The sequence below is a fragment of the Chanodichthys erythropterus genome, chromosome 21 (genome assembly GCF_024489055.1).
Source record: "Chanodichthys erythropterus isolate Z2021 chromosome 21, ASM2448905v1, whole genome shotgun sequence".
NCBI classification, from domain to species: Eukaryota; Metazoa; Chordata; class Actinopteri; order Cypriniformes; family Xenocyprididae; genus Chanodichthys; species Chanodichthys erythropterus.
Genome location: NC_090241.1, coordinates 6,402,632 through 6,424,487, shown reverse-complemented (window position 1 = coordinate 6,424,487; position 21,856 = coordinate 6,402,632). Strand labels below are relative to the sequence as shown.

General features: G+C 36.4%; 1 protein-coding gene across 1 annotated transcript in view; it reads right to left on the bottom strand.

Moving 5' to 3' along the window:
• Positions 1 to 21,856, bottom strand: part of tmeff2b (transmembrane protein with EGF-like and two follistatin-like domains 2b) — an 81,530-nt gene that overhangs the window by 48,461 nt on the left and 11,213 nt on the right. The window contains exons 2-3 of the mRNA XM_067373926.1: positions 18,304 to 18,413; positions 2,885 to 3,035 (exon numbers count right to left, since the gene is read on the bottom strand). Coding sequence (XP_067230027.1) covers positions 2,885 to 3,035; positions 18,304 to 18,413 — 261 coding nt within the window. The remainder of the gene's footprint in view (positions 1 to 2,884; positions 3,036 to 18,303; positions 18,414 to 21,856) is intronic.

Below are 21,856 nucleotides of genomic sequence, written 5' to 3'. Positions count from 1 at the left end.
CTAAGGGGCCCAAAGTGTGCCAAGAATATATCTCCTACACCATTACACCTCAGCACGCCTGAACTGTTGATACAAGGCAGGATGGATTCATGCTTTCATGTTGTTTACGCCAAATTGTGACTCTACCATCTGAATGTCGCAGCAGAAATTGAGACTCATCAGACCAGGCAATGTTTTTCCAATCATCTGTTGTCCAATTTTGGTGAGCCGGTGTGAATTATAGTCTTAGTTTGCTGTTCTCAGCTCACAAGAGTGTCACCCGGTGTGTCTTCTGCTGCTGTAGCTCTTCTGCTTCAAGGTTCAAAGCGTTGTGCGTTCAGAGATGCTCTTCTGCAGACCTCAGTTGCAATGAGTGGTTATTTGAGTTATTAGCTAATTTTCCACCACATTTTCATGCGTATTTTGAAGTATCACATCAGAAACGAGTGATGGAAACACTAAATTTTGAAAAACTTTAATTCGCAAAAATGTTTTTTTTTTTTTTTTTTTCCCACTTGGTTCCACTTGCTTGAGGTGGTTTTTGACTTACGTGAAAAAGTTGATGCGAATAAAGGGAAAAAAGATGGAAATGCATTTGCTAAATAAATTCTGACGTAGCGAACATTAAACCCATGTGACCAATTAGCCGTTTCCACTGATGGTGTTTTATTTACTGTTGGTTATAGGTTACCAGTACCACTGTCATATGCTCAAACAACTTGATGGAAACGCACCTAATTCACATTTGATTTTTTTTTTTTTTTTGTGAACTTTGAAAGAGTCGCTTCACATTTGGATGTAAACCCAGCTACTGTTGGCTTTCTATCAGCTGGAACGAGTCTGGCCATTCTCCTCTGACCTCTGGCATCAACAAGGCATTTTTACACAGAACTGCCACTCACTGGATATTTTCTCTATTTCGGACCATTCTCTGTAAACCCTAGAGATGATTGTGTGTGAAAATCCCAGTAGATCAGCAGTTTTTGAAATACTCAGACCAGCCCATCTGGCACCAACAACCATGCTATGTTCAAACTCACTTAAATCAGCTTTCTTCACCATTCTGATGCTCAGTTTGAACTTCAGCAGATCATCTCATGAGTTGCTGCCATGTCATTGGCTGATTAGATATGTTAATGAGCAGTTGAACAGGTGTACCCAATAAAGTGGCCGGTGAGTGTATATCCCAGTTTTACAAGTGTCATTATCAGCATTAACATTCAGAACCAACTGTGTCTGTATTTCACTCGACACCAGGTGCATTCGTCACTCTCACTAGTCATTAGCCATCAGTGAATGATCATTACTTTAGCTTATAATCGCTGTTATTTCCTCCATGGTGTGGCTCTAAGGAACCCGAGTACTGCCACAAGTCAGAACTCAGATTGAACCCAGCTGGATGTTTCACTGTGGAATGTTACGCCTCTGAGCATTGAGGGCACGTGGTCATATCACTGCTCCCTGCTAATGGGAGTTTGCAGTTAAATTTATCTTTGAATTTGTTGCACTTATTGGCAAAGCTCTAATGCCTATGCGTGAAAATAGAGCAATTCTGAACCTAACCTTTTTTTTTTTTGAAGGAACACTGGTTCTTTAAATGTGCAAAACGACCGAGGTTCAATTCCCTTGTGCAACTGTATTATCAAAGATAAACATACATACATTGATTTATGTATGTATTGTGTGCATGTATTTATTTATTTATTAATTTGTTGGTTGGTTGGTAAGTTGCATTCTAAATTCACTTTCCTAAAGAATCTGGCCACAATCATTCATTTTTATGATGTGGAATTGAATTTAATTATTGTCAAATCTCTGTTTAAAACTGGGCCAATATTGAAATATTGAACCCAAACAGAAATTTTTGTCTTGTATTCCAGTCTATCAAATATTTATACATCCTTAAAAATGTATTTAGTCTTAACAAGTTGCTGTTGTTTTCATGTTTAAAAGCATAAATCTTGCTTCTGCTTATGTTTTGGGTACATTTTGAGCCAAGAAAAAAAATACAAAATAGATTGTAAGAAAATTAAACTCAATTTAAGATATTCTCTGAAAATGTATTTATGGCTGGTTTGCTCCTCAAATAAATGTATCTTGTTTTAAAGATTTTTAGATTAGTTTCACAGGACAACAATACAAAAAAAAATAAAAAATGATTAAGAATTAATAAATTAATAAAAAATATTTTATTTCCAAAGATTTGGTAACACTACAATAAGGTCTACAATACTACAATTTATTAAACATTGGTAAAATTAAAGAATATCTGAACAGCATTTATTAATCTAGATTAAAGTTAATTCATAAAATACTGTTTTTTTTTTTTTTTCATAATACATTAGCAAATGTAAATTTATACAACTTTAAATGTTAAAAATATATTAGTATGAGAGTATTTAGAAATGTAGTATTGTTCATTGTTAGTTCCTGAAACCTAATGCATTAACAAATAGAACCTTATTGTAAAAAGTGTTAAAGGGATAGTTCACCCCCCCAAAAAAAAAACGATTACTTAAAAAAAACAATATTTTGAAGCCCAAAAAAGCACATCCATCAATCATAAAAGTATTCCATACGGCTCTAGAGGGGTTAATAAATGTCTTCTGAAGAGAAGTGACAGCTTTTTGTTCTAAACTAGAATTTTGTTCTATTCTAGTTTATAAAGTCTTACAAAAATGCATCGCTTTGCTTTTTTTGGCTTCAAAATATCGGTTACTATTCACTCCCATTATAAAGCTTGGAAGAGCCAGACAATTTTTTAATATAGCTCAGATTGTGTTTGACTGAAAGAAGAAAGTCATATAGTAAATTATGGGATAATTTTCATTTTTGGGTGAACTAACCCTTTAATGATTGCTGAGTGGAGACTTTCATCGACACACACACACACACACACAGTCACCTCTACAACACAGGAACGTACCGACAGGACAGGCGCCATCTGACACCAGCAGCACCTCTGTCTGCAATTTGCAGGCATCTTTGCGCAGGAGACAGTGGTTCTCATAGCTCTCCCCATTAGATCCGCACACTGGAGCATAGTCACTGCTGCACTGTAAAGAGAGAAAGAGGCACAGGTGTCACAGATGCATGTTTCTGTTGTTAATGTTTAATGGTCGAAATCAGACGAGGACAAACTTTAATTACATCGGCACTCTGAAACACAAGACACCTGTTCGGGTGTACCTGCATGCAGATAGCGAAGAGTGAAATAATGGCTGGTATTACAGCTGACCGTGACCCTACAGCACAGACACACACAGGGGGAGGAACACAAGACCGCTGGTGTCGTTGTGGCCAGCTGTGGTGTGGCGCCTGGAGGAAGCAGGTCACCCAGAGGCAAGAACACAGAAGGTGAAGCGGTTTCACTCGTATTTCAACCCCATAGAAGCAAATAGAGGTTATTTACATCAGCCATAAAACAAGAGGTCATCCATCTATCTGAATACACACAAGCACACACAACTGACACACAGCAAACACACTGTAAAATCACTGGAAACACACACGCACACCAAACACAGAACTGCTGACTAATAGCTTGAGGGGAAAAGAGAGCACAAGTGAGAAGGACAAAACAGAGACACAAGAGGGAGGGTGACTCTTTCAAAGTTTGAAATCTCTAGTGTGATTTATAAATCACAGGAGGCCAGCCATAAAAACTGGTGGAGAAGGTGATTTAATGAATCAGATCGCACTGAATCTGTCTGAAATGTCCACTGATATACACTGCAGTGATGTTGGGTGCACTTCTGAAATAAAGAGGCATGTTTCAAATTCATGTTTATACCAGTTAAATGTATATGGAACAGCATTTACCTTAAACTATCAACACACAACTAATACTATTGTATTTTTTTTACTTTTAACCAAAAATGAAAATTCTGCCATCATTTACTCATCCTCATGTCTTTCCAAACCTGTATGAGTTTCTTTCTTCTGTGGAGCATAAAAGAAGATATTTAGAGAAATGTCCCAGTGTTTTTTTCCCCATACAATGGAAGTCAATGGTCAATGTTGTTTGGATGTCAACACTCTTCAAAATATCAAAATAAGAGGGAATTTTCATTTTTGCATGGACTATCCCTATAACATACTATATTTAAAAAAAAAAGTCTCAACAAAGTTCATTAAGTTTTAATAAATTTCCGACACATTCTTATGGAATATATATTTTACATTTTGGCAAATTGGTGGCTAATTCGTATAAATTTTTACAACCTTATTCATACGTTTTCTTACAATCTTCTTAGATTTAAGGGTTGGAGCTTCATCACCACCTCAAAAAATAGTTTTCTTACAAGATCAGGTTAAAATGTTTGTTGCTTCAATAATACAGTACAATAATAAGCAACTACTATGCAATAAAAAGCTTATTTTGTGTAAATTTTATTTATAATTACTAACTGCAGTTGGGCAGTTATGAATAATATTAATTTTCTTTTGGGAACTTCCTTTTTCTAGTCAAATCCAAATGAAGGGCTTAATAAAAACGGCTCAACAAAGACCATTTCAAGTTCATTTGGATTCAGCCCTGACCAAAAGTAGTGATTAATTCAGAGTGGCTGATTTATTAATTTATTTTATTTACTGTAATGAGTAAATCTAGTAAAACCAGTCTAACACATTCTGGTCAGTTTGCATCTTGATTTTTACTCTTACTTTTGGACCCCATAATATATATTTTATTTTTGTTTTCCTGAAATTGCTGGATTGATTGCTGTCGGAATTACATGCTTTGCAGTGCTTCTCATAGAAAGATCCATTTATCTAAATCTCAGTCATGTAATTTGATACAAATTTGTTAGGCAAAGGAGTACAAATCAACAAAAAAGAGTACAAATCAACAAAATTAATTAGAAAGAGAAAAGACGAAGAATCTGTAGTTGGAGACAGATACTTCAAGAACAAGATTTAAATAGGTGTGTGCCCATTCATATTGACTTTACACAAATCAACTCAGTTCCTTTACAAACAGATAAATCAATCAGGCAAAAAATATGGATTTTCAAGGCATTGATTTCAGGCTGATGCTCAAACCTTTACTATTTATATTAACAGAAAAAGAGCATGAGCGATTGACAGAAGGGAGAGATGAATGAAAGACTGAGTAGAAAGATATACACAATTGAAAGGCTGAAATAAGAAAATGGATAAATAGCAGGTGAAGGATGAATAGAGAGGAAGGAAATATGATATAACGGCTGTTTCCTCATACATCTTAAACCAGCAGCCGCTTTTTGACGAGGATATTAAAACATGTCATTAAGAGAAATTCTTTCTTCCTGTTCTTCCATTTACTGTAACTGCTCTCATCTATCTCTCATATCGTTTTTCATGCTCTGTAGAACTGTGTCCTAGCACTCTTACCAGCCTGGTCTCAATGTTATACATATCATATATTAACAGAAGATCCAAAAAACTGCTGCTGTAATAATTACCACAGGAACTAAAGTGATGGGCAAGATATCCCAAAAAGTAACAGTTGGAGTAACACTTTACAGTAAGGTTTCATTTTTTTAAATTAGTTCTGTCATGACAACTCTCGGAGAGATTGGCATAGTAATGGATATGATAATTTAATGTACTTTGAAATTGGTGGATCTGCTATACGCTGCTGCAGGACTTGCTACCGCCGATACATTCACAGACATTGCTGTGAACAAGTAAGACATGCTGCTGCTGCACATATAACATACATGAAATAAACCCCATAGCAGATCTATACAGGTGGAGCTGGGGAAGGTGGAGGGTTTCTGAAAGTATGCTGATACCACAGCAACCAATCAGCTGCGCTATGTAGATAATGATGTGATCACTACCAAATGAGTTAAGGACCTATCAACCAGCGCCATCTAGAGTTTCATGCCAGAACTTTGTATTCAAATAAGTTAATGTGATAAACAATGCACAATATTTTATAGTATTTATTAATCTTAGCTAATGCTAACATTTACTAATACATTTTTTAATCAAAAATTGTATCTGTTAACATTATTTTATGCACCCTGAACTATCATGAACAAAAAATGTACAGCATTTTTATTAAAGGTACACTATGTACATTTTCACTGCTAGAGGTCGCTTATTCAAAACAAAGGCGTAGCTTAATGACGCCTTGATTTCGCGGAATTATGGGAAATGTCTTCACGTCTACAGCCGGTAGAAAAGAATCGGGAAGGGACATGGGACAGAAATCATGTTCATGGATGTGATTATTAACGTTACTGTAGTATGAAGCAGAGCAGGTCAGAGCGCTGTAGGAGCTGAAAGAGGCCGCTGGAGCGATTGCTAATGAGAGACGAGCGCGAAACACGGCTCGAGAGCAGAGGAACATTTATTATGCCACAGACGCTGCTTCCGCTACTTCTGGTCAAGCGTATGTGGGGTAAAGCAGCAATGTTTTATCATATTAGAGAAATTTCTGTGTTGAAAGTTGTTATTGTGCTATTCTGCGTTTGCTTGGCGGCTACTATGAGACACTTAATGCACAATGCAGTAAGATTGATATTAGGCATGGTAAAACATGGTACTCGCTGTAAATCAAGAAAAAGAGATTTACTTACTTACTTATTGTAAAGGTGATGATACACGGGGCAACTTTTTGAGCAATGTTGCCAGGCAATGTTGCTGAGCAACGTTGCTTGGGCACTTTCCCACTGAGAATGAGCAACAAATATATATCTGGATACGTTAGATCGGTCGTGGGCAATTTTTTGAGATCCTCCAATCAGAATGTTAGCAGCCGATCACATGGCCGGTTCGGAGATTTCAGAAAAAATTCAAACAAGATGGCGGCCTCTCAGCGGCAGTGGAGCGGAGAAAAGGAGTGTGAACTTTTATCTTTTTACGCTAGTAAGTTGTCATGCGTCAACCCAAAACGGAATTTACCTCATATATTGCTTAAAATACCAACAACTGTCCGAAAGTAATGTGTGTGTATGCTGTAATAAAGCTATCGAATGATTTCAGTTAAATACTAAAAAGACAGGATTTTTCAACGTCTGTTGTAGCGTAGGCTGTAGGGCGTTTGACATTAGAATAGCTTTTGATGTGATCGACGCGGGTTTGAATCCGCCTTTTGCCGAACTCGCTCTTCTCCCTTTTCCCGTCACAAATCAGATCGGAAAGGCATTTATTTTTAATAAAAATGAAGAAAATATTTGAAAAGTTAAAATAAAGTGCCTAACAAGTGTTTATAATAAAGTATTTATTGAGTTGGCAATAGATTTGCTCCTCTCTGATTAGTTGCTGCCAACTGTCTGTTGCCCTAATTAGTTGCCCTGTGTCTCATCAGGTTGCCCGTTGACGGCAACATTGCCCAGCAACATTGCTCAAAAAGTTGCCCTGTGTATCATCACCTTAAGACTTATGTATCCATCCAAACAGTTGCTCACCTTTCATATAAAACACATAATATATTAACACGTCTTTGGTGTTTCCATGGTTTCTACAAAATAAAACCAGAAATGGAGTGTAATGCGGTTATGATGTCATTGATAGGCGACGCACCGTCATGGTCCGTGTCCTGGTTAAAATTGCTTATTTCTCTGGATTTAAACATTCTTAGAAACATTTGGGATAATATAAGTACACAAGTCAAAATATATAACACTGTTCTTGTGGTTTTTGGATATTTTAATAAAAAAATCTTAGATATTGTGCCTTTAAAAGGTGCCATCGAACGTTTTTTTTTTACAAGATGTAATATAAGCCTAAGATGTCCCCTGAATGTGTCTGTGAAGTTTCAGTTCAAAATACCCCATAGATGTTTTTTTTTATTATTTTTATTTTATTTTGGGGCATAATTAAAAATGCGCCGATTCAGGCTGCAGCACCTTTAATTGCTCGTGCTCTCCGCCCCCTCCCGAGCTCTCGACTCTATCATTGCATAAACAAAGTTCACACAGCTAATATAACCCTCAAAATGGATCTTTACAAAGTGTTTGTCATGCAGCATGCATGCATACATCAGATTATGTGAGTATTATATTCATTTGGATGTTCACATTTGATTCTGAATGAGTTTTAGGCTGTGCTCCGTGGCTAACGGCTAATGCTACACTGTTGGAGAGATTTATAAAGAATGAAGTTTTGAATTATACAGACTGCAAGTGTTTAATAATGAAAATAACTACGGCTCTTGTCTCCGTGAATACAGAGAAACGATGGTTAACCACATTTAACATTAGCAACATGCTAACGAAACATTTAGAAAGACAATTTACAAATATCACTAAAAATATCATGTTATCATGGATCATGTCAGTTATTATTGCTCCATTTGCCATTTTTCGCTATTGTTCTTGCTTGCTTACCTAGTCTGTTGATTCAGCTGTGCACAGATCCAGACGTTAATACGCTGCCCTTGTGTAATGCCTTGAACATGAGCTGGTATATGCAAATATTGGGAGCGTACATATTAATGATCCCTACTGTTATGTAACAGTCGGTGTTATGTTGAGATTCGCCTGTTCTTCGGAGGTCTTTTAAACAAATTAGATTTATATAAGAAGGAGGAAACAATGGAGTTTGAGACTCACTGTATGTCTTTTCCATGTACTGAACACTTGTTATTTAACTATGCCAAGATAAATTCAATTTTTAATTCTAGGGCACCTTTAATTTGCTTATTGCTAGGTCATGTTAGCTAATCCATTAACTAAGGTTGACAAATATTAATTAGCTAAGCTAAATAAAAGTAGCTAGTTATGCTACTAATAATTTAGCTTATATTTTTTATAAATATGAAATATTAAAAATTGTGTTTTTGAGAGTAATTTGATCTAAAACATGTTTATTTGAATATAAAACATATCGAACAGAATCTTTCTCTGTGTGTGTGTGTGTGTGTGTGTGTGTGTGTGTGTGTGTGTTTATGATGAGATAAAAAGTGGTAATGGTTTATATTACAATATAGTTTTATAGCTTAAAATAAGTTACTAAATATAATTTAGTAATGCCTGTTCAATAATGTACTTTTTTACTTTAAAAATGACTTCATTTCATTATATTTTTTTACTTAATTAGATTCAACTCATTAGATTCATTTTTATGGATGCAAATCAGAAGATAGGATTATTAATAACAAAGTACTGATAAGCTTGGCAGTGCCGGAACAGCTTCACATTATGTAACACTTAAAAACAATACTCAAGAGTAATACATTTTAAATATAACTAGATGAGCAACATTAAACAGATGTACAGTATATTCACATTTGCACACCTGCACATCAATTGTAGACTAATGTGCCAAGTTACATGGTGTTTTACAGGCATTACAGTTTTCTCTGTTTTTCCCCCTTTAATAGTTGATATATTGCAGTATCACAACCGGTCGGAATATGATGATTTTATGTTTTTTTCTTTGCTGCCTCTGGTCTCCATCCACTGAGCAGCTCAGATCTTCACCTAAATGTTTCCTTTTGTGTTCCACAGAAGAAAGTCATACACTAAAATCTAAACTCACTTAATGCAACAAAGAAATTTAGGGCAGCAACTGAACTTAAGTTTTTAAGTATAATCAAAAAGGCTCTCATTTCATCTCATTTTTTCAGTTAATTTAAATTACATTAAACTGACTTTAAAAATCCAGCTGAATCTTGTATAGCTTAAAAAAATCAAGTTGCAGCTGGTTAAATTGCTGTTAAAAAAAACATACTTATAGATCGTATAATTTTTTACAATGTTCAGGTTCAGAATGTTATGAGGGTATAAATGATTACAGGACTTTCATTTTTTGGTGAACTATTCCTTTAAAGAAAGCTCCATTTGTAAGATACATTAACACATTTTAGAATAGCACAGTGATTTGTCAAAAAAGGGTCTAAACATAATTATCATACAGGAACACCTTTCATTTGTTTCATTGTTAAAGCATTTGTTAGGGAACTTTAAATAAAGTGATATTCTCTTCATTACCTAAAGGGGTCACTGTATCCCCTAATTAAAAGAGTAAGAAATGTCCTGTACTATTAAAACAATGCTGTATGAAAACCGAGTCTCTTTCATACCAAGTCTCTAATACATTAGAGATGACTCCACATGACTCACATACACCTGCCAAATTACACACATCATCTGACTGTAGACTGAGATGTGTTGAAAAAACGTTTAAATTAATCAGAGCTCTTAAATATAGTAATGAATTGGTAGGTGGAAAAGAGAAGAAAGAGAGAGGAAGGAAAGGAGCTAGGCAAAAGTCAGTTAGCATGTTGCTGTGTGTGCAGAGGTTGTGTTACTGTGATAGTGGCTCCTAATGGAAGCTATCGCTAGCATTATTGAGCTAAAGCACTCAGTTCTTCATATCGCTTCCAAGGTGATGGTCTCGTCTGTGAATGCATGTATGTGTGTGTGTGTGTGTGTGTGTGTGTGTGTGTATGCGCGCACACGTTTTTGTGTTTTATGAGGACACAAATTTGTATAATGACATGGGTATTACACTGGTATTACGACGTAAACATGAAATATGAGGACATTTCATGAGTCCTCATATTAAAATAGCTTGAAAAATATACTAAACAATGTTTCATTAAAAACGTAAAAATGCAGAATGTTTTCTGTGATGGGTAGGTTTAGGGGTAGGGGTAGTGTAGGGGGATAGAATGTACAGTTTGTACAGTGTAAAAACCATTACGCCTATGGAATGTCCTTTACTAAGATAGCAAAACAAACCTGTGTGTGTGTGGCAGTGTGACACACTGACCCTTCCATTACCTGCTTGTCTATATGACCACTTGGGGCCTGGCAGCCACAGGACAAACAGCACAAACACACATATTCACACATGATGGCTGGGATTTTTGAGAAGTAGATCACTTATCCTTGTGTTCTCTTCACTCAACCTCAGACGTACACTAACACAGACACACACACAAACTGGTATTCCTGTCATTATGAGGACATTACGGTTTTTATACTTAGCTAATTACATTTTTTAGCCCCTACCCCTAAACCTTCTCATTTCTGCTTTTTTACATTTTCAAAAAACATAATTTAGTGTCATTTTTTATAATCTGTTTTCCTCATGGGGACAAAAAAATTTCCCCACAAGGACAAGGATTTCGGATACTGCCATTATTGTGGGGACGCAGGGTATACATTAACACACACACGTTTGTTTTTCTGAATTGTGGGGACATTCCCCAGGCGTAATGGTTTTTATACTGTACAAACCATATTTTCTATCCCCCTACACTACCCCTACCCCTAAACCTACCCATCACAGGAAACTGTGCACATTTTTACTTTCTCACAAAAACTGTATGATATAAGATTTCTGAAAAATGGGGACATGGGGTAATGTAAGTCACCCTCTCCTTGTAATACCTATGTCATACCCATGTCATCATACAAATTTGTGTCCTGATGTGTCACAAAAACGGACACACACACACACACACACACACACACACACACACACACACACACACACACACACACACACACACACAACAGTAAATACTCCTTTTCTTTCTCTGATCTAAAAATAATTCTGTTAATAACTTTTGTAAAATGCTCATTTAATACATTCTTTATTATTCTTAAACCTTTTTCCTAATTTTCTCTGACCCTTGAAATCATTTTTATGATGATAATTATTATTATTATCATTATTTTATTTTTTATTTTATGCTTTCCCATATTCATTTAATAAATTCTATATCATTTTATTTCCACTTTTCAGGACAATTTTCCACATTCTCTCTGACCCTTGAAATTGTTGAATTTATTTTATTTTTTGCTTTTAAGACTTCAATATAAATGCCCTTTTTTCATGTGGAATGACTAACAGTGCTTTGCTGAATATTATAATAAATCCAAATGTGCCCCATCCTTCAACAGCCTTTGTTCTTTCCCATATTAATTTAATACATTCTTTATCATTTTATTTTTAATTTTTCATGACCAATTTTCACATTCTCTATGACCCTTGAAAGTGCTGATTTATTTTATATATATATTTTAATTTTATTTATTTATTGCTTTTTAATACTTCAATGTAAAAAACTTTTTGCATGTGAAATGAGTAACAGTACTTTGCTGAATATTATAATAAATCCAAATTTGCCCCATCCTTCCATAGCCTCCTTGGTTATAATATTGCAGATGGAGCAATAATAACTGACATGATCCATGATTACATTATATTTTTAGTGATATTCGTAAATTGTCTTTCTAAATGTTTCGTTAGCATGTTGCTAATGTACTGTTAAATGTGGTTAAAGTTACCATCGTTTCTTACTGTATTCACGGAGACAAGAGCCGTCGCTATTTTCATTTTTAAACACTTGCAGTCTGTATAATTCATAAACACAACTTCATTCTTTATAAATCTCTCCAACAGTGTAGCATTAGCCGTTAGCCACAGAGCACAGCCTCAAATTCATTCGGAATCAAATGTAAACAATATAACAGTATACAATACTCACATAATCCAACGCATGCATACAGTATGCATGACGAACACTTTGTAAAGATCTATTTTGAGGGTTATATGTGACCCGTCACGGAAACCAGGGACACAAGTCGGCAGCACAACTTTCGAGCAAAATGAGAAAGAAGCATTTTTTTTCAAAATTGGTGATTTTCGTTTTTTTGCAGAATCTGTTAGTTGAGATCATGAAGAAGCCTTTCCGTGTTTGAGATAGCAGTATTGGTATATTTAAAAGCGTACATTTTGAGGTTGAAATCGGCTTGTTTTTCAGAGATTCTAGCACGCAGTAGGGGCGTGTCATGTCTGTGTGTATTTCCATACTGGGAAGCGTGGCTACTTATTATGCAGCGCTCTGGCCGGCTCTAGCTGATATCAAAATTCAATGAAGAACCGTGGCCGTTACACCGAAAATGTTTTGAAGTACTTCTTCGACAAGCCGGATGCTTATGAACAAGCGCTCACTGATTCTGAAGACGATCTGAGCGACGATGAAAGCGGCATAATAAGACATTACCTCTCTGGAGTCGGGTAACACGCCGGCGCATTTTGCAGGATTTTTTTCACATTGCAGCAAAACAGACTTAAAATACTCCGTCATTTTTTGTCATAGAGACATAAGTAATATATCAATTGAAACTATAGAATGTCTTCTTTTATTTGTGTACACTCAGAGTAAAAACAAAATGTTGTGCTTTTTGTAAAATAAAGAAAACTAACATGATGCGTGATCGTGATTCAGCTCATTATCCGCTAATGCGGCCACACCCACGGAGCCAGCGCTATTCAGAGGCAAATTCAGTCAATACATGCATTTATCGTCTCAATCGTGTATTTATTGTCTTGAAAAGTGTTTTGAATAGCCATAGTTAGCGATCTCTGGCCTCTGTTAGTCCAGTTAGTTCCTGGATTGCCTATTCTTCTTTAACAGGCTTGTCAGGTGAGAAAATTTCATTTCATGATTATAGTGACCAAAATGATCACGGTTATCACAGAATCCTGTTCAAAAAGTAAATTCACCAAGTTTCATGTGGAAAACCAGCAAATAACAAATAAAATTAGCATCAATATGTACTTTTTCTTTACATAAACATTAAAATAATAACATTAAAAATGATGGGCAGATTTTAAAGGAGTGTCTTACAACAATCTACAATGCACAAGTTCAAATAGAGTTTTGACAAAAAAAAGTCACATATTTCAGCCTCTAAATCATTTTTATAAAAGTCAAAAAAGATAAATTACTGACATTTATAATGCACATTAACCTTTATTATTAATAGTATGCGGTCCATGCAGCTTTACAGGGGGTATGGTTTATCTAAATGAGATGTAAATGAGCCCTATTGTCTCTCCCAGCAGGTGAGAACAGGTGAGAACTGCAACTTTAGAGGCGTTTTTCTCCCTATAGAGCTTTCTTGAATGCCTACCTTCAAATGGCCACAACTTCTCCAAACATTATCAGATTTCTATGTGTCACACATCGTTGGAAAGCTTGGAGACTACACTTTCAGAATCTGTGAATAACTCAAAATGCCCCCGACTTGTGTCCCTACTTTCCGTGACTGGTCACATATTAGCTGTGTAAACTTTGTTTATGCACTGTTTAAGACAAGCGCGAGCTCCGGGGGGCGGAGAGTGCGCGATTTAAAGGGAACCTGAATCGGCGCATTTCTAATTATGCCCCAAAATAGGCAGTTAAAAAAATTAAATAAAACAAATCTATGGGGTATTTTGTGCTGAAACTTCACAGACAAATTCAGGGGACACCTTAGACTTATATTACATCTTGTAAAAAACATTCGATGGCACCTTTAAAAATAATAGCCTTTATCCTGTAGACATCTCCATAATTGGACAGGCCAGAAGAGAAATTGTACAGGCCAGAACAGAAGAGAAATACACAGAAAAAAACATACATAAACATAGAAATATGATTAAGTTCAGGGTACCCCTATCTGAATGGAAGAGTCAGAGAACCTCGTTTTGGAGTGAAGCATCCAAACCCACCTGTAGTCATAAAGGTGTACGATTACACCAGCCTGAGTCATCGGACCTGGTGTTTTACACTCACGTACGAGTGCGCATCCAAAATATCACTCCCCAATTCTCTCAAACTCCTCCATTCAGACAGCACTAACCAAAAAAAAAATAAAAAAATTCACAAATAATAGAAATAGGTTAATAAAATGAAATACAGCACAGTAATTTCAAATGAGTGCTAAGTTTGGAGTACCCTTATCTATTTAGTACTAATCCTGCTCCAACACACCTGGCTGCATTTTTTATGCAAACTCAAAGACCTTAATTAGTTTATTGAAGTGCGTTCGGCAGTAATTAGAGCTGGAACTAAACTCTGCTGGGAAAGTGGCTCTCCAGTACCAGAAATGAAAAAACTAAGTTGTGGGAGTGTGAAATTAGACATTTTTTTGCAACTAAAGGCTGGAATTCACTACATGACTTTTGCTCAGATTTTGAACTGATTTGCAGTCTAGAAGAGTCCACAAAAGTTGCCGAAAGTCTGCAGATTTTGGGCAGTCGGAATTGTCCAGTATATGAAGAGCACAGACTCTGATTATTTATCTTCAGACTATAATTCCATCCAGCTGGAGGATATAAAAACATATTTGATATTTTGAGCCAATCTTAGAACACATATCTTAGTGTAAGAAGTCGCTATACTGAAACCAAAGCTGTCCTCTATCTATCAGTGTCGCAATGAAATACAGTACAAATAATAATACAAAAGTAAATTAAAAGAACACACATAAGAAATTAGCCTTAAATGGGTCATGAATTGAGAAATCAACTTTTCCTTGAGCCTTTGATATATAAGAGGTAATCGTACTATAAGAATATCCTGAAAGTTTCATAAATGAAAACTTCCTTGTTACTCCAATAAAAGCTTTTATTGACACCAGCGATCCTGGAATATGCTAATAGATAGGTGAAATGCCACCTCCGCAGAACAAATCAACGCCTACTTCATCATTGCAACATTAGCCCCGCCCACTCGCCTGTTAGTGAGATGACGAGTAGAGAATAGCGATACAGGACTAAAAATAACATTACCTTTCAAAGGATCCTAATGCGAAAATATGGTTATTTATTTTCAACAATGTGAATGTCTCAGTTGAGCTTTATTTATTTTTATTCAGTACATTTCACTGTGGATTCTTTGGTAAATCAATCATCTCAAATCAATCAATCTTTTATGATATGGACGCGACAGTAATGCAACAACATGTAAGTAACTGTGTTAATTCTAAGGCCTGATCTGATATGTAATGATTCATGTACAGTCAGATGTTCTTTGTCTATGTGTCAGTCAATTAGTGACTAAATGGTCAACTTCATGTCGTTTCTCTTAGTAGGATGAAAATCGATCAAAGAACGCTCTCTTTTACAATCGCTTGAGCTGTCAATCAAACAGCGTGAGTTTATCAGTGACTGAGTTCTAGACTTGTGCCAAAACTCCCATTTTATTAGAATAATCTCTTAGTTACATCGCATTTGCACTGTTAGCTATGATGAAAGCATTTGTTAGTATGCAGAAACTGAGTTGAAAGTCTGGTAGTCTGATCTTCAATTGGCAAGTGTATGAAGTCTAGTGTTTTAAAATCTGTTCAGATTTTAAAAGCCATGTATTGTATTCCAGCCTTTAATTTCAATAAACTACTATATATTACAATACAAAAACTATGTATTTCAATAAAATAAAAGACATTACATTTTCTTGTATATTTGTATTTTAAAATATCCTATTTGAGTAAATTAAAACCTTTATTCTTTAACAACATTGCTTTCAACAGGAAACTGAACATCGTTCCTACTGTATAAAATGTTCTCTTGAACCAGTAAATTTCCATTCGGATTTTCCATTACCATATTCCATTTGAGCTTTGTGCAAGTATACTACTCTTGCACTGGTTCCTCTATTGGATCCATTATTGTATGACAGTTACATGCACAGATGTGTAATTTAAAGTGTGTCGGTGTATGTTTTTCAGTGTTTTTCTTTTCTAAATTGGAACATGACAGACTCCATGACAGACTCAGAGCCATGCCAGACCAGATATTATATAGTTCTTTGGCACTTGCACATAGTTATTTGACTCGCGGACTGCGAGACAGATGGCCAGAGTGCAAGGATAAATTAAAGAGAGAAAAAGCATTTTGCTTGAATTTTATGCAGATAAAAATACAGCCGCCACACACAGGAGATTTTAAAGATGCACAGGTATTTCAAATTCACATACTGTACTTTTGAAATTCTATTCATCCTGAAAAAAAGCATCACAGTTTACACCAAATTTTTAAGCAGCACAATAGTTTCCAACATTGATAAAAATATTTCTTGAGCACTAAATAAACATATTAGAATGATTTCTGAAGGATCTCGTGACACTACTGGAGTATTGATGCTGAAAATTCAGCTTTGCATCACAGGAATAAATTACATTTTAAAGCTGCAGTCCGTAAGTTTTGCCTCTTTGTCGCCATCTCTGTTTGAAACCTGCAATTGCAGTGATTTGTGGAATTATCATCGTTATGTGGGTTGTGCATCGGCACGGCTCCTCAGCGCGGATGAATCTAATGTTTGCTGTCAGTGAGTGACCACACTGGTGTGGATACTGTACTTCGGAATCACAGATTCTACATCTTGGAAGTATGACCAAAATAAGAATTTTCACTGGAAAATGTCATCTGAACAAAACAAAAAAAAAAGTAACGGAATGCAGCTTTAATAGAAAAGAGTTATTTTAAATTGTAAAAAATATTTCACAATGTTACTGTATTGGGTAGCATAAGAGACTTCTTTCAAAAGACCCCAAACTTGTGAACAGTATTTTATATTATATTAGTAAATAGGTGTTTACACAATATGTGTTATTGTTTTCCATCTGTGGTTACTTATTAATTATTGGTCTATAGCTACATGTGTCCGATGCATTTGTAAGTATCTCATGCCGTGAGTGTTCCATTTATAAGGCACCATGTTCAACAATGTGTTTTTTTAAACACTTCCCATCCTCCATTGTTTGGACAAACAGGTAGTCCCGGCCCCAAACCAACACCAGTTGAATGTGCCAGTGTTTTTATGCCTTGCTCAGTCGGGTCACTCAAACAAACAAACAGATTGCAATTCCATTTGGTGTAGGTAGTGGTCCAGAAAGAGACTGACCGCCTTCCATTTCTGTCCTTCGCTCTCTCTCCGAGTATGAGAGTTGGATCAATAGCATGTCAGTAAGTGAACTTGGGCGAATCACATCCATTCATCTCTCTCTCTCTTACACACACTTCTCCCATTCCACTTTCTGTTTGGGAGTCTGGAGGCAGGGCAGGGCTTTGGGCAGCAGCGTCCAACCACAGGAGTAGGGCATCCCCACACACGCCCTTAAAGCGGCGGGTACCGTCTCTCGCTGTGCATGATACTTAACCGATAACCCTCCCCACCACAGCTAGAGGCACTCACATGGCCCCAGACTAGCGTTAGTGCCGCTCAATTGTATTAAGGGCAGAAATGAAAGCAGCGTGACCCTTCTTAAGTGCACAAGGCATCTTTGTGCCGAGCGAGGCTGGGCGATTGAGCAGATGCATCAAAGGAAATTCCCCCCCGCGCACTGCGCGAGCAGACAGATAATGCTATTTACCTGAGTGATGCAGCTTGGCCTGCAACGAGACACAGATGCATGATGTCTGAGTGAAGCAGAGCACTCTGACCGAGTGAGAGAATGTGTGTGTATGTGTGTGTGTGTTTCATGTGAGAAGGCATGTGGAGGTGTATTTTAATTTGTGACAGCTTGTTTACTCTGCGTGTGGCTTTTAACACGTGGTGCTAAAAAAGCATGCAAATGTTAGTATTTGAGGAACATTGATTCCTACCTTAAAATCACAGATGCACGTCACCGTGTCCCCGATTCGCAGGCACTCGCCGTCAAACTTGCACGTGTTTGTGTCACACAGAAAAAGATCGGTGTCCTGCTCTTCGAACCCTGTCATGAAACATACACAAATATTGGTTATAGTTTTAAGGTCAGGAAGATTTTTTTAATGAATATTTTCTCACGCTGTATGATTGACAGCTCAAGCGATTGTAAAAGAGAGCGTTGCATTGACAGCAAGACAATTAAAACTTTCAATGCCCAGAAAGCTACTAAAGACATTTTTGTGCGCCAAAAAAAACAAAATAACGACTTTACTCAACAATATCTAGTGATGGGTGATTTCAAAACACTGCTTCATGAAGCTTCGAAGCTTTACGAATCTTTTGTTTCGAATCAGTAATTCGGAGCGCCCCCCAGTGGTGAACCATTGAAATTTCGAAACACTTATGACATAACGAAGCCTCGTTTACTGAAATCACGTGACTTTGGCAGTTTGATACATGCTCCGAACCACTGATTCGAAACAAAAGATTCGTAAAGCTTTGAAGCTTCATGAAGCAGTGTTTTGAAATCGCCCATCACTAGATATTGTTGAATAAAGTCACTATTTAGTTTTTTTGGTGCACTAGTCGCTTCAAAACATCAAGGTTGAACCACTGTAGTCACATGAACTGTTTTAAATATGTCTTTCTGGGCATCTGGAAGAGTTAATTGTCTTGCTGGCAATGGAGGCCTCACTGAGTCATCAGATTTTATGAAAAATATCTTAATTTTTTTGTTCTGAAGATGAACAAAGGTCTTAAAAAGTGCACTTAAGGGTATTGATCATATACTTGAAATCCTAGAGTACATTTTTAAGAAGTAGATTTCAGGCAATATAATTTATATGAATTAAAAGGTTAGATTGCACTGTATGGGAATACATTTTCATGAACAGTTGTTTTTAACATACTTAAGATTGACTAATAAATTGACATTAAACACATTGAATATTGTATGTGCTGCACTGTCAGATGAAAAACTGCATATCCAACTGTATACTTGACTGCGAATACAGTATATTCTATGCATTAAAAGCTGGTACAAATGACATACTTTTACTTGATCACTAGTGGGTTGAAAAAAAGTGCTCACAAAGAATATATTTGAACATTAATTAAATATCCCTTTAATACAATAAAGTTGCAATATGTTTTAAGTACACAGCACTGACTTAAGTACAATACTATTCAAACTATTTGTTTCATTAAAATTCATACTTTTATTCAGCAAGAACGCATTAAATGGATCAAAAGTGACAGTAAAGACATTTATAATATTACAAAAGATTATATTTCAAATAAATGCTGTTCTTTTGAGCTTTCTATTTATCAAATATCCTGAAAAAAAAACTGTATAACTGTTTTCTACATTGAAAATTACAATATATGTTTTTTTGAGCAGCAAATCAGCATATTAGAATGATTTCTGAAGGATCATGTGACACTGAAGAGTAATGATGCTGAAAATTCAGCTTTGCATCACAGGAATAAATTACATTTTAAAGATGCCATCGAATCAAAAATTGAATTTACCTCGGCATAGTTGAATAACAAGAGTTCAGTACATGGAAATGACATACAGTGAGTCTCAAGCTCCATTGTTTCCTCCTTCTTATATAAATCTTATTTGTTTAAAAGACCTCCAAAGAACAGGCGAATCTCAACATAACACTGACTGTTACGTAACAGTTGGGGTGTACGCCCCCAATATTTGCATATGCCAGCCCATGTTCCCAACATTATGAAAGGCATTAGACAAGGGCAGCCAGTATTAACGTCTGGATGCACAGCTGAATCATCAGACTAGGTAAGCAAGCAAGGACAATAGCAAAAAATGGCAGATGGAGCAATAATAACTGACATGATCCATGATATCATGATATTTTAAATGATATTTGTAAATTGTCTTTCTAAATGTTTCGTTAGCATGATGCTAATGTACTGTTAAATGTGGTTAAAGTTACCATTGTTTCTTACTGTATTCACGGAGACAAGAGCCGTCGCTATTTTTATTTTTAAACACTTGCAGTCTGTATAATTCATAAATACAACTTCATTCTTTATAAATCTCTCCAACAGTGTAGCATTAGCCATTAGCCACAGAGCACAGCCTCGAATTCATTCAGAATCAAATGTAAACATCCAAATAAACACTGTACTTACGTGATTAGACATGCTGCATGACGAACACTTTGTAAAGATCCATTTTGAGGGTTATATTAGCTGTGTGAACTTTGTTTATGCAATGATAGAGTCGAGAGCTCGGGAGGGGGCGGAGAGCACGAGCAATTAAAGGGGCAGCAGCCCTGAATTGGCGCATTTCTAATTATGCCTCAAAATAGGCAGTTAAAATATGGGGTATTTTGAGCTGAAACTTCACAGACACATTCAGGGGACACCTTAGACTTTTATTACATCTTGTAAAAAAAACGTTCGATGGCACCTTTAAAATATATTTAAATAGAAAAAGCTCTTCATTCTTCTGAAAAGAAAATCATGCTGGGCTTAAGACATTCAAAAAACAAAAACAAAAAAACAAAACAATAAATTCCTATGTGTAATGTTTCTCTGGCAGGTTGTGCAGGATTATTGGAATTATTTTGAGATTTTGAAAACATGCTATATTGATAAACATATGACACTCGTGTAGACAAACTGACCTGAGCCCAAATTAATGAGAAGAGGAGAGAGAAAATAAGATACAGGAATGGAGAGAGCGAGCGCAGCGCACAGATGGGCGCTATGATTTCTCTCGCTGAGATGAGACATGCATAAAATTTAAATATTGCCGGATCAGTTGTGTCTAGCTGTGCAGCCCATCATCCTCAGTGATGGTGCCGACTACTTAGCCGAGACAAATGAGTGAGTATGCGAGTTTGTGTGTGTGTGTGTGTGTGTGTGTGTGAGAGAGAGAGAGAGATGTGGAGGGGGAAGCACAGAGTGATACAGCGGTGCTGAAACAAGACAAGCAGCCAAAGTCTCAGGATAAGTAAGTCTGTGAGGAATGATAATGAACCAGAGACAAGCAGGCTGAGTAGAAGGGAAAGACGACACACACCATATGACACTGCAAACGCAAACACAAAAGAGGATTTCAGAGTAGGAGCTGTGGCACAACCAGCTCTGGGGTCACTTCCATTTCCATTCATCATAGTCAGTGGATTCAGTGCTTCACATGAAAAACCAGCATTCAGATTTTGTGCTTTGAGTTCAATCACTGAATTTACTATAGTGTAACATAAGAAATTGAATGATTATGGTTCCTTAACGATTACATTAATCGAACACAAAGTGCCACGTGTTCCCCGGGTAAGCGACGTACACGCACCTGGGCCATCCACGTGATGTAAAAGAAAACGTGATTCATCAGACCAGGCCACCTTCTACCATTGTTCCGTTGTCCAGTTCTGATGCTCACGTGTTGGCACTTTCGGCGGTGGACAGGGGTCAGCATGGGCATCCTGACTGGTCTGCGGCTATGCAGCTCCATACACAACAAACTGTGATGCA